General features: G+C 41.5%; 1 protein-coding gene across 6 annotated transcripts in view; it reads right to left on the bottom strand.

Moving 5' to 3' along the window:
- Window positions 1-12150, bottom strand: part of ppp6r3 (protein phosphatase 6, regulatory subunit 3) — a 152694-nt gene that overhangs the window by 73625 nt on the left and 66919 nt on the right. For all 6 annotated transcript variants that reach the window (XM_038808206.1, XM_038808207.1, XM_038808204.1 and 3 more), the window contains exons 5-8: window positions 10137-10274; window positions 9560-9625; window positions 7141-7253; window positions 69-182 (exon numbers count right to left, since the gene is read on the bottom strand). In XM_038808206.1, the coding sequence (XP_038664134.1) occupies window positions 69-182; window positions 7141-7253; window positions 9560-9625; window positions 10137-10274 (431 nt within the window). The remainder of the gene's footprint in view (window positions 1-68; window positions 183-7140; window positions 7254-9559; window positions 9626-10136; window positions 10275-12150) is intronic.

Raw genomic sequence — 12150 nt, 5'->3', positions numbered from 1 at the left:
ATTATTAAACAAGATACAAAGTATGATGTTAGAGCTCTGAATTACACGCAGGAATAACTTGGACTTACGCTGGTCTTCGGGTCTCCAGTAATGTCAATAATATCTGGATACAATTCACAATTGCTGATTCAATCTTTTCCTTATCAAGGACATTTGTAAGCAAGTATTCTAAAGTTTCTTGCCTGAAAAAAAAGATCAGTTTTAAGATTAAAGAAGTTTCTATTTTCACCATTATTATTAGTATTAAAACAAAGAAACAAAAGAAAGACTTGCATTTATATGGCGCTTTCACAATCATCAAATGTCTCCAGACTTGGCAGTTGTTTCACGCTCAATAAAGTCCCACAAACAACAATGTGTTATAACCAGATAATCTGTTTGTGATGTTGACTGAGGGATAAGTACTGGACAGGACACTTGGTAATGAACCAGGGCAAGTGATAGATTTGTTAGTGGGGGAGCATTTTGGAGATAGTGACCACAATTCTGTGACTTTCATTTTAGTAATGGAGAGGGATAGGTGCGTGCAACAGGGCACGGCTTACAATTGGGGAAAGGGTAAATACGATGCTGTCAGACAAGAATTGAAGTGCATAAATTGGGAACATAGGCTGTCAGGGAAGGACACAAGTGAAATGTGGAACTTGTTCAAGGAACAGATACTACGTGTCCTTGATATGTATGTCCCTGTCAGGCAGGGAAGAGATGGTCGAGCGAGGGAACCATGGTTGACAAGAGAGGTTGAATGTCCCGGACCTGACGGGATATATCCAAGGATTCTATGGGAAGCAAGAGATGAAATTGCAGAGCCGTTGGCAATGATCTTTCCGTCCTCACAGTCGACAGGGGTGGTACCAGGGGATTGGAGAGTGGCGAATGTCGTGCCCCTGTTCAAAAAAAGGGAATAGGGATAACCCTGGGAATTACAGGCCAGTTAGTCTAACTTCGGTGGTAGGCAAAGTAATGGAAAGGGTACTGAGGGACAGGATTTCTGAGCATCTAGAAAGACACTGCTTGATTAGGGATAGTCAGCACGGATTTGTGAGGGGTAGGTCTTGCCTTACAAGTCTCATTGAATTCTATGAGGAGGTGACCAAGTATGTGGATGAAGGTAAAGCAGTGGATGTAGTGTACATGGATTTTAGTAAGGCATTTGATAAGGTTCCCCATGGTAGGCTTATGCAGAAAGTAAAGAGGCATGGGATAGTGAGAAATTTGACCAGTTGGATAACGAACTGGCTAATCGATAGAAGTCAGGGAGTGGTGGTGGATGGCAAATATTCAGCCTGGAGCCCAGTTACCAGTGGTGTACCGCAGGGATCAGTTCTGGGTCCTCTGCTGTTTGTGATTTTCATTAATGACTTGGATGAGGGAGTTGAAGGGTGGGTCAGTAAATTTGCAGACAATACGAAGATTGGTGGAGTTGTGGATAGTGAGGAGGGCTGTTGTCGGCTGCAAAGAGGCATAGATAGGATGCAGAGCTGGGCTGAGAAGTGGCAGATGGAGTTTAACCCTGAAAAGTGTGAGGTTGTCCATTTTGGAAGGACAAATATGAATGTGGAATACAGGGTTAACGGTAGGGTTCTTGGCAATGTGGAGGAGCAGAGAGATCTTGGGGTCTATGTTCATGGATCTTTGAAAGTTGCCACTCAAGTGGATACAGCTGTGAAGAAGGCCTATGGTGTGCTCACGTTCATTAGCATAGGGATTGAATTTAAGAGTCGTGAGGTGATGATGCAGCTGTACAAAACCTTGGTACGGCCACATTTGGAGTACTGTGTGCAGTTCTGGTCGCCTCATTTTAGGAAGGATGTGGAAGCTTTGAAAAAGGAATGGAGAGTAGGTCTTATGAGGAAAGGTTGAGGGAGCAACGCCTTTTCTCATTAGAACGGAGAAGGGTGAGTGGCGATATGATGGAGGTTTATAAGATGATCACGGTAATAGATAGAGTAGACAGTCAGAGACTTTTTCCCCGGGTGGAACAAACCATTACAAGGGGACATAAATTTAAGGCGAATGGTGGAAGATATAGGAGGGATGTCAGAGGTAGGTTCTTTACCCAGAGAGTAGTGGGGGCATGGAATGCACTGCCTGTGGAAGTAGTTGAATCGGAAACATTAGGGACCTTCAAGCAGCTATTGGATAGATACATGGATTACAGTAGAATGATGGAGTGTAGATTAATTTGTTCTTAAGGGCAGCACGGTAGCATTGTGGATAGCACAATTGCTTCACAGCTCCAGGGTCCCAGGTTCGATTCCGGCTTGGGTCACTGTCTGTGCGGAGTCTGCACATCCTTCCCGTGTGTGCGTGGGTTTCCTCCGGGTGCTCCGGTTTCCTCCCACAGTCCAAAGATGTGCAGGTCAGGTGGATTGGCCATGATAAATTGCCGTTAGTGTTGGGTGGGGTTACTGGGTTATGGGGATAGGGTGGAGGTGTTGCCCTTGGGTAGGGTGCTCTTTCCAAGAGCCGGTGCAGACTCAATGGGCCGAATGACCGCCTTCTGCACTGTAAACTCTATGATAATCTATGATTAATCGAGGACAAAGGTTCGGCACAACATCGCGAGCCGAAGGGCCTGTTCTGTGCTGTATTTTTTTATTTTCTATGTTCTATGACACCTGTCCTGCTCTCTTTCAAAATATGCCATGGGATATTTTACTCTTAAGCAAACAGCAAACAAAAAGCCTGTTTGATTGGTATCACTTCTTAGATTTTGGAATATATTAATGCACCCTGCCCCTACATGATTCGCTGGAACCTCAGTTGAATGCCGATTAACATTTAAATCCCACTATCTGAAAGGAATAATTTGTTCTATTGAAATTTGGATGGCTAAGGAGATGGATTCTACCTTGCAAAGAAACTTGATACAGTGGTCATGAAGATTCAGTAGTCAAATTGGTCACCAGAAATCTCCACAGTGAATTTGAATGCAGGTTTTGTATGCGTTCTGTTAATGTTGATACGGAGAAGGGACATTGAACTGCTGATGGTGCTGCATTTCTATGCAACGTCAAACTGAGGCTTGCATAGAAAACAAGATTATATTCTGGGATGGAAATGACTAAATTGTGGACATTTCAGTGGTATATTTGGATTAATTTCATAATTATGTGCAGATGCAAGTATAAACTAATTACCTTGCTTACATATACATTAACTACATATCGGATTAAATTTTTCAAAATATGTACATAGAAAAAAATGGGAGCAGACAGTGTAGGATAGTTAGGTTGTAGGTAACGTACATCGTGCTGTGTCTGGAGGGTAATGCTGGTATCTGGAAGCATATAGAGGGAAGTTGGGTTGGGGGGGGGGGGGGGGGGGGGGGGGTGTCAGGTGAATTAGTAGTGGGGAATATAAAGTTTCAGAGTGCGCTAACAAAAGGAGCAGGCTGTGACAGTCCTGGGAGAGAGCTGTGGGAAAGATTATTGGATAGATGTATCTTGGTATGTAGGAGGACTGAGAATTACCAGCTTGCGACTGCCAAGCGTGGAGAGGGCTATCTGCTTACTAGTATTGTACCAATGATTAATTTTGATTTGGAGAAGGACTGGAATAGCAGTGGGAAACTGAGATGATGAAAAGCTAGCACCAGTAATGGTAGCCATGATGTGGAGATGCCGGCGTTGGCCTGGGGTGAGCACAGTAAGAAGTTTTACAACACCAGGTTAAAGTCCAACAGGTTTGTTTCAAACACTAGCTATCGGAGCACTGCCCCTTCCTCAGGTGAATGATTCACCTGAGGAAGGAGCAGTGCACCGAAAGCTCGTGTTTGAAACAAACCTGTTGGACTTTAACCTGGTGTTGTAAAACTTATTACCAGTAATGGTGACTATGAAGTTACAGAATTGTCAGTAAGCCCATAAGGTTCACTAACGTCTTTTCGGAAGTACAAGATCATTAAGGCTAGGATTCTCCACTGAGAGTCTGCCTGTTGCCATGAGGACGGAAATCTTGGCACGCTATTTGCTGGCAGTGGGATGCTCTGTTCCCACCACTGCCGATGGGATTTCCCATGGAAACCGTCCCACGCTGCCGAGAAATCTGCAGGTGTGGGTGCATTGCCGGTGGGACCAGAGAATCCTGCCGCCAGCGAATGGCCAGAGAATCCCGCCCTAAGTCTTCATGTAAAACCATTTGTGTCTCGCCTGAATTCAAATTGATTTTGTTGCAATTCATCCATCAGTTCTGGCAGTTTTATTGATGCATTGCATTCAATACAAGCTGATTGCCTCTGTGGTTCACTTAATTTACGTAATAGTGCTCAGGAATAAGCTTGCTTTTCGGATCTCAAAAAACATTCAGCCTACGTTGGGATTCAATTCCAGGCACTGTGAAATAAAGCCATAAGTGGAAATATAACCAATGACATTTGGAAGTAGTTGTAAAATCCTTAACTTTTTACACATTGGCCTGCAATTCTCTTACCTCCCTCTACTTTCATAATCGATATGCCCCATCTTCTTCCCTATCCCCTAATTCGTAATTAACTTCAATCTCTCCTCTGGTGTCAGAAGCTCAACTGGGCTCAAATAGGATGTGCAAGGTTGCTATTAGTTGGGTTCAGCCTGAGTGTTGCTCAGGTGATGGATGAAGATGGTGACAAAGGTACAGAATTTGTAATGGCTTAGGTCCTCTGAATGTTTAATTGGAGGAACTTCTGGTTCATCCAAGATTGGATGGCCAACATGCAGTCTGGCAACAAAGGCAATGAAGGGGTCAAGTGAGGTAGTGGAAAACGAGAGCTGATGAAATGAAAGAAAAATGAAAATCGCTTATTGTCACGAGTAGGCTTCAATGAAGTTACTGTGAAAAGCCCCTAGTCGCCACATTCCGGCGCCTGTCCGGGGAGGCTGGTACGAGAATCGAACCGTGCTGCTGGCCTGCTTTAAAAGCCAGCGATTTAGCCGAGTGAGCTAAACCAGCCGGATGATGTCATCCGAACTTACATTAAATATAATGCCATGTTTTCAGATGGTGTTGTTGAGGGGCAGTATTTGGATGAGCTAGAAAACTGAGCCGGGGATCGACCTTTGTGGAATTCCAAGTTACTTGGTATGGGATGGAAAATGTGCTACACGACCGAATGCGTAAGAGTGGAACAAGATGAGGGCAGTCTGTCCTGCTGGACAATGAAGGAAAGGAATGATGGAGGATGATCACATCAAAGGTTGTATAGAAAGACAAGGGGGAATAATGTGCCACGGTCACATCGGGCGGCATGGTAGCGGTTAGCAATGTTGCTTCAGAGCTCCAGGGTCCCAGGTTCGATTCCCTGCTGGGTCACTGTCTGTACAGAGTCTGTACGTTCTCCCAGTGTCTGCTTGGGTTTCCTCCGAGTGCTCTGGTTTCCTCCAACAATCCAAAGATGTGCAGGTTAGGTGGATAGGCCATGCTAAATTGCCCTTAATGTCCAAAAAGGTACGTTGGGTTACTGGGACAGGGTGGAGGTGTGGGCTTGGATGGGCTGATCTTTCCAAGGGCCGGTGCAGACACAATGGGCTGAATGGCCTCCTGCTGCACTGTAACTTCTATGATAATCATAGGGAATGTAATTTATGAATTTGCTGAGGATTGTTCAGTGTTGTAGCAGGGGTAGAAACCTAATTAGAGGTTCAAATGTGGAATTGCAAGAAAGATTAACACAGCTTTGGGGGACACGCAATGATTTTGAAGAGGAATGGGAGCTTGAAGATGGGATCAAATGGGCCCAATGCTAGAAATTGTGGATTAAAACAGAGACAATTGTCATGTCACAAATCTCAAAGCAAAGGATTCTGACATTTTGAAAACTAAACATAAAGACAAAGTTATAAGGAATAGTGTTCCTTTCTATTCAAAATACTTTTCTTCACTGCCTTCAAATTTGTACTTTTATTGTACATTGCTTTGTTGAAAATGAGGAAGCTCAGTGGTGACCCACAAGAGGTCAATAAAATTCTGAAGTTTTCTTGGATACTGACAGAATATGTGTCCTCTTGTGGGGAAAAGCAGAATTAGAGGCAACCAAAATAAGCTAGTCATTAAGAAATCCAATAGAGAATGCATAAGATATTACTTTACCCAAAGAATGGTGAGAATGTAGAACTCGCTACCACAGGGAGCGGTTGAAGCAAAGAGCATAGATGCACTTAAGTGGGAGCTAGACAAGCCAACGATGGAGAAGGGAATAGAGGGTTATGATAGTAAATTAAGATAAAGGAAAGATGGGAGGAGGCTCGGGTGGAGCATAAATATAAGCATGGAATGGTCGAGTCTGGTTTCTAAGCTGTATATTTTACACAATCCCAAGTAAAAATATCTTTACCTTCTAACAATACAAATATAATTCTAGTGTCACTCCAGAAATGTAGATTCAAGGGCTCTATTAAAAGCACCAATTTGAAGTTAGGTGGCACAAGATGCCACCTAGCCCAGGGATACAATTGCCGTGAGCTGTATTTTAAACCCAGGCCTGTCTGAAACATCCCTGCCACTGAAGCGGATGGAACTACTCTGAACAAAACTTGCCAAGTCAGTGTACCACTACAGAAAACACAAGAAATGTAAGGACCAAGGGAGCAGAAAGCCAAAATAGCAAGAAGTGAGAAGGCAAACATCCAAGATATTTAATAAGATTATTGACATCAGCATCTTTTTTAGGAAAAGTGTGCTGCTTATAGTTTTCCTTTTAGTAACCCAAGCATACTCACAAATGTACAAGGTGGATACTGTGAAGAAGAACTAATCACACTCGGTGATCGACCTTCAAAGCATTTTTCTTCAGAATTCAGTACATAATGAGTGTGGTCAACTCAATCAATATCCTTTTGTATGGATTTTCAAATCACTACTGTTTTTGATATTTAAAATGATCAATCATTTCAAAGGCTACAATGCTTCTCATATGAAATATTGATCCAATTTTATAAATAAATTATCAACTTTAAATAATTAAATACAAAGTTCAACAATATATATCCTAGAAGTAATGGACTGATCTCATTCTTTCAAGAATAAAATTGCTTTCTTATCCACTTACGTAACATTTGAAATCAAATTATTTTATACATAATTTGTCCCAATTATCAAGGCCATAATAAAATTAAATTTTAGCTTTATGGAGTGGCTTTCAATCTCTATCAAATTACATACTTCTCTATTGTTGATAGAAGTGGATCTGGTTCTGGAGAACTCTGCATTTGAATCATCTGGTCTCTGCTGAGGCGGATAATTTCACACAATGATTGCGATGCATTTGAATGTCTCTGCAAAATAAAATGTTAGCTATTTGGAATCATTTCGTTTAGAACCCATCAAAAATTCAGTTGTACTGAAAAAGAGCTAAGCAGGCACGTTTTCACTGACAAGCCTGAAATGCAAACTAAGTGAACGGTGAGAGAGTAACAGATTCACCAAGTTACTAGTTCTGATAAAAGATCATCGACCTGAAACTTTTCTCCATTCACAAATGCTGCCTGACCTGAACATTTTCAGCATTTTGTGTTTTTATTTCACCATTTTACTAATGGATTACAGATGGCACTTTCTTTAAAAAATAAATAGAAAAAAAAAGTGTAGTATATAAAAATATTGAATAGAATAAATTGGTTACCCTCAGCATGATCTCCCTTTTCAAAGGAAATTCTAACTCCACATACAAATATGATACTGCCATCATCCCTCCAAGAAAAATAACTTACAACACATAACCGTTGTACTCTTAGCTCCTTTAAGTCAACCCTTTCAAGCAGCTCTGAAACTTCCGGTTGCTGTTAGATTTGACTGGTCAAATAAGTCAGCATACTTATAAGTTAATCGATACTCGAGGACTATGTCTTCTCCAAGTCAATTAAATTTTGAGAATAATCTGGAGGGGGAGGAGAAACATGTACAGAAATCTTTTCTGCCAGATCGACAGCCACAAGATATCTCAGAACTTGTAGGATAAATCAGACTTCAGTTCTGAAATGTGGCAATGGAGCTTTAACCCCTTTCATCAAAAATTCAAAATGTCAAAATGATCTCCCAAGGGCCTCTGCTGTCTTGTTCTGTACCAACTCCAATCCAGATATTGGATTGCATTAATTACCATATCTACGTGGCATTGGAGTGAAAGATTGTTTATTGATGTAACTGACACAGGTCATGTGATCACTATTTTCACACAACGATGCTTATTCTAAAGAAACCAGAAGCTTGTTACCGTTCAAAGCTGAATCTGTATACGTACAAGGGAGTAACAGAATTCATAACATTCAGATAGGCTCCTGCCCTATAAAAGGAAGCGGTAATCAGAGGATTATAGTCATAACACAACTATGTCATGATCACTGCTAAAGTGTGGCAAATGCATTTCAACCTACAACAGGGACACAGAGGGCAGATATGCAATAAATTCACTTGCATTGGGTATCTGAATAACCGTGTGTATTGCACAGCAAAAAATTGCTGATGCCCCATGTCTTTTTGAAAAAATGTTTTGTGCATGACGGTTCCTTCAGGGGAATCTGGATTTTGAAATTGACAATGTTTCTGTATTAATGATTGTCTTTGCATTTCTATTATCTCAGAATACTGAGAGAGCATTCGGCATCCAAACTCTCTTACTGAATTAGAGCATTAATTGTGTGCCATATTCATGGTAAATCCTGACTGTAAGAGAAGATATGATTCATCATCTGCAACTGAGCTTCTCTGGATAATGGATCTCAGTTGGCTGCAATTGGGATTTGTCTTTGTTGATCAACAATCCGAAACATGGTAGAACTGGAACCTGCTGAATTGCTATCAGTATGTCCTGGAGGTTAGCCATACAAAATCAGTATTCAAATGTGATGGGTTATGGAAAACAGCAGTGAGAGGTATTATTTAAGTGCATTATTTCGCAGGGTCCATGGTGCTCCACACATATTTTAGAACCAGACAATGGAACATACAAAGTCATTCCAATCAGGCTCATTTACAGCTCAATAAAAGTATGGCACTAGCAAAAGACAATGACATTTAATTTACCCAGCAAGACTGTTTTGGTGTATAGCTCGTAACGTGCATAATTATTCTTCTACATTTCTCAAAATCATCTTGGTGCTGCGTCAGTTGGTTATTTGTTACCCCTGCTGTGCTAAATGTCTTAAATGCAGACACCTCAGAATGGAAATACCCATCCCACCACCTATCCAGTGGGAGACAACTATAATATACAGCAAAAAACTAAATAAAAAGAACTGGATGAACTTGTCATGCCACAAATATTTGCTGACTATTAAATTCAAGTCAGGAGAACCTGCAATATGCTGTTCACCCACCAATTGCTACCATCAGGTGGGCCATCAGGGTTAACAGAGCATCACCAAGCGGGAGGGGGACAGCTTTAATTAAACTTTAGTTTCATCTGAAAGGTGGAATTCTCCTCAATCTGAAGTATTACACACTCTAGATACAGTCAAGGTCTATACTACCCACTTATCTGGTGTGACTGACAACTGTACAGACCAGGCATAATGTACGACTATATGGACATGTGTGTACTGAAACAGAGTTAATTTATTAAGCTTTAAGCACATGTACTTACATCATCATCCTGGGATGGGTGTACCATTTCTATTAGTTGCTGAATAATCTTTTCCTCATTTAACCACTGCGAAAAGAAATCAGGAAAAACAAAAAAGAATTGAAAAATAAAGCTGAGACAAATGCCTTTATCTTCACCTGTAATTTAACCTCATTACCAATGCTTGAAACATAAGCAGTGTTCCAGTGCAAAAATATACTCAAAATAATTGCACTGTAATCATATCTATATCTATTTCCATAATTCACTGGGCACTACTTAATCACTGAATTACTGTTCAAACTTTTGTTTCCGCTTGTAGCCTATTTTTGTCTAATATTTGATTACTCCCATCCCTGATACAGTACTATCCCACTATGAAAATCAATGTCACGCCACCTCTGTGCTTTCAAAAGCCTCCTTAAGAGCCCTCCTTTGACCATGGTTTTGCATCTTCCCCAATTCTATCTTTCCGTAGAGTGTTCCAAGATTGTCTACCATGTACGTACTTTAGAAATACCGATTATTTAAGTCAAAAGAACCAATATGGCTCCGTTCTATCTGCTCTATGCAGCATACACCAAAAATGTTGACTTACATTTAAAACATCCTGCCTCAGCTGTGGTGGTTCAATGCATGTCAGTAGCCTTAGCAGCAAATCCATGAGCGCTGAGGTCCCTATGTGTTTCAGCATTAAGCTTACAAATGCATCCCTCTTTCGTAAAAATATGACAATCTGCAAAAGAAAACAATAATATTGAAAATCAGCTGTAATACCTACAAGCAGAAATTCTATAATTCTCTCCTTCCCTACCTACCCACTCCCAAAACAGTTTAGCTCAGTTGGTTGGGCAGCTGGTTTGTGATTCAGAGCAAGGCCAACAGCATGGGTTCAATTCCTGTGCCGGCTGAGGTTATTCATGAAGGCCCCGTCTTCTCAACCTCGCCCGATGTGTGGTAATCCTCAGGTTAAACCAGGGGTGGGCAAACTTTTCCGTGCAAGGGCCACATTCAGAAATTCACAATTTTAAAGGGCCGCATAGTATATTAAGTAAAATAATTAATATTTAAAATAGCCAAAATAAAAGGTTTTTAAAGAAAAAAAAGCAATTAATTTTTATTAGTTAATATTTTAAAGTAGAAACTTTACATGAAACACATTTATTTGAAAAACAAAGTAACTCAGTTTAAAGAAAAAAAAGCAATTAATTTTTATTAATTAATATTTTAAAGTAGAAACTTCACATGAAACACATGTTGTGCCGAGCAATGATCACCCTACTCAAGTCAACGTATCCACCCTATACCAGTAACCCAACAGCCCCCCCCATTAACCTTAAAATAAATTAAAAAAAAATTTTATTTTTTATTTAATGACTTGATCTTGGTGGGCCGCATAAAGGCGTGCGGCCCGCGGGCCGTAGTTTGCCCACCCCTGGGTTAAATCATCACCAGTGAGCTCTTTCCCTCAAAGGGGAAACCAGCCAATGGTCGTCTGGGAATATGGCAACTTACTTGCTGCCAAAGCCAAGCATCCATTTTGGAGACGATCAGTAATCTCAATTTGCAGCTTCACAAGTGTCAAAGCATTTTAATTCCTAAACATTTTAAGTATAAGGTGGGTAGGCTTAAAGGAAGGAGAGGGGCAAAATCCAAGCAGTTTACGGATGAACTTCCAGAATACAAGAATATAGGTACAGGTGCAATCCACTTACTCGCTCAGACTTCCACTGCCATCTAACTAAATTATGGCTGATCTGCACCACATGTTTCTTTACTCACCTTAGATCCATATCCCTCGACACCCTTATCAAATAAAATGATTGGCCTCAATCTTGATAGCTGAAAGCACAGCTACCACGGCTGGGGTGCAGGAGGGGATTTGTACAATAGATCAAAGGAAGAGTTCTAGGTAGGGTGTGTGGGGAGTTGCTGAAGAGCTATAGATTACTGCGATAGGCAGGATCAAGGCCATCAAAAGATTTAAACAGGAGGACAACTATTTTAAATCACTGGCAGAAGGTTGGAGCGAAGAGAGAGCAAAGAGAGAGAGAGAGCAAAGAGAGAGAGAGAGAGAGAGAGAGAGAGAGAGAGAGAGAGAGAGAGAGAGAGAGAGAGAGAGAGAGAGAGAGAGAGAGAGAGAGAGCAAGAGAGAGAGAGAGAGAGAGCAAAGAGAGAGAGAGAGAGCAAAGAGAGCAGAGAGAGAGCAAAGAGAGAGAGCGCAAAGAGAGAGAGAGAGCGCAAAGAGAGAGAGAGAGAGAGAGAGAGAGCGAGCGCAAAGAGAGAGAGAGCGCAAAGAGAGAGAGAGAGCGCAAAGAGAGAGAGAGAGCGCAAAGAGAGAGAGAGAGCGCAAAGAGAGAGAGAGAGCGCAAAGAGAGAGAGAGAGCGCAAAGAGAGAGAGAGAGCGCAAAGAGAGAGAGAGAGCGCAAAGAGAGAGAGAGAGCGCAAAGAGAGAGAGAGAGCGCAAAGAGAGAGAGAGAGCGCAAAGAGAGAGAGAGAGCGCAAAGAGAGAGAGAGCGCAAAGAGAGAGAGAGCGCAAAGAGAGAGAGAGCGCAAAGAGAGAGAGAGCGCAAAGAGAGAGAGAGCGCAAAGAGAGAGAGAGCGCAAAGAGA

The sequence above is a fragment of the Scyliorhinus canicula genome, chromosome 9, assembly GCF_902713615.1.
Source record: "Scyliorhinus canicula chromosome 9, sScyCan1.1, whole genome shotgun sequence".
Classification (NCBI taxonomy): Eukaryota; Metazoa; Chordata; class Chondrichthyes; order Carcharhiniformes; family Scyliorhinidae; genus Scyliorhinus; species Scyliorhinus canicula.
Note: the sequence above shows the minus strand (reverse complement) of the source record. Positions and strands in the feature narration are given on the sequence as shown.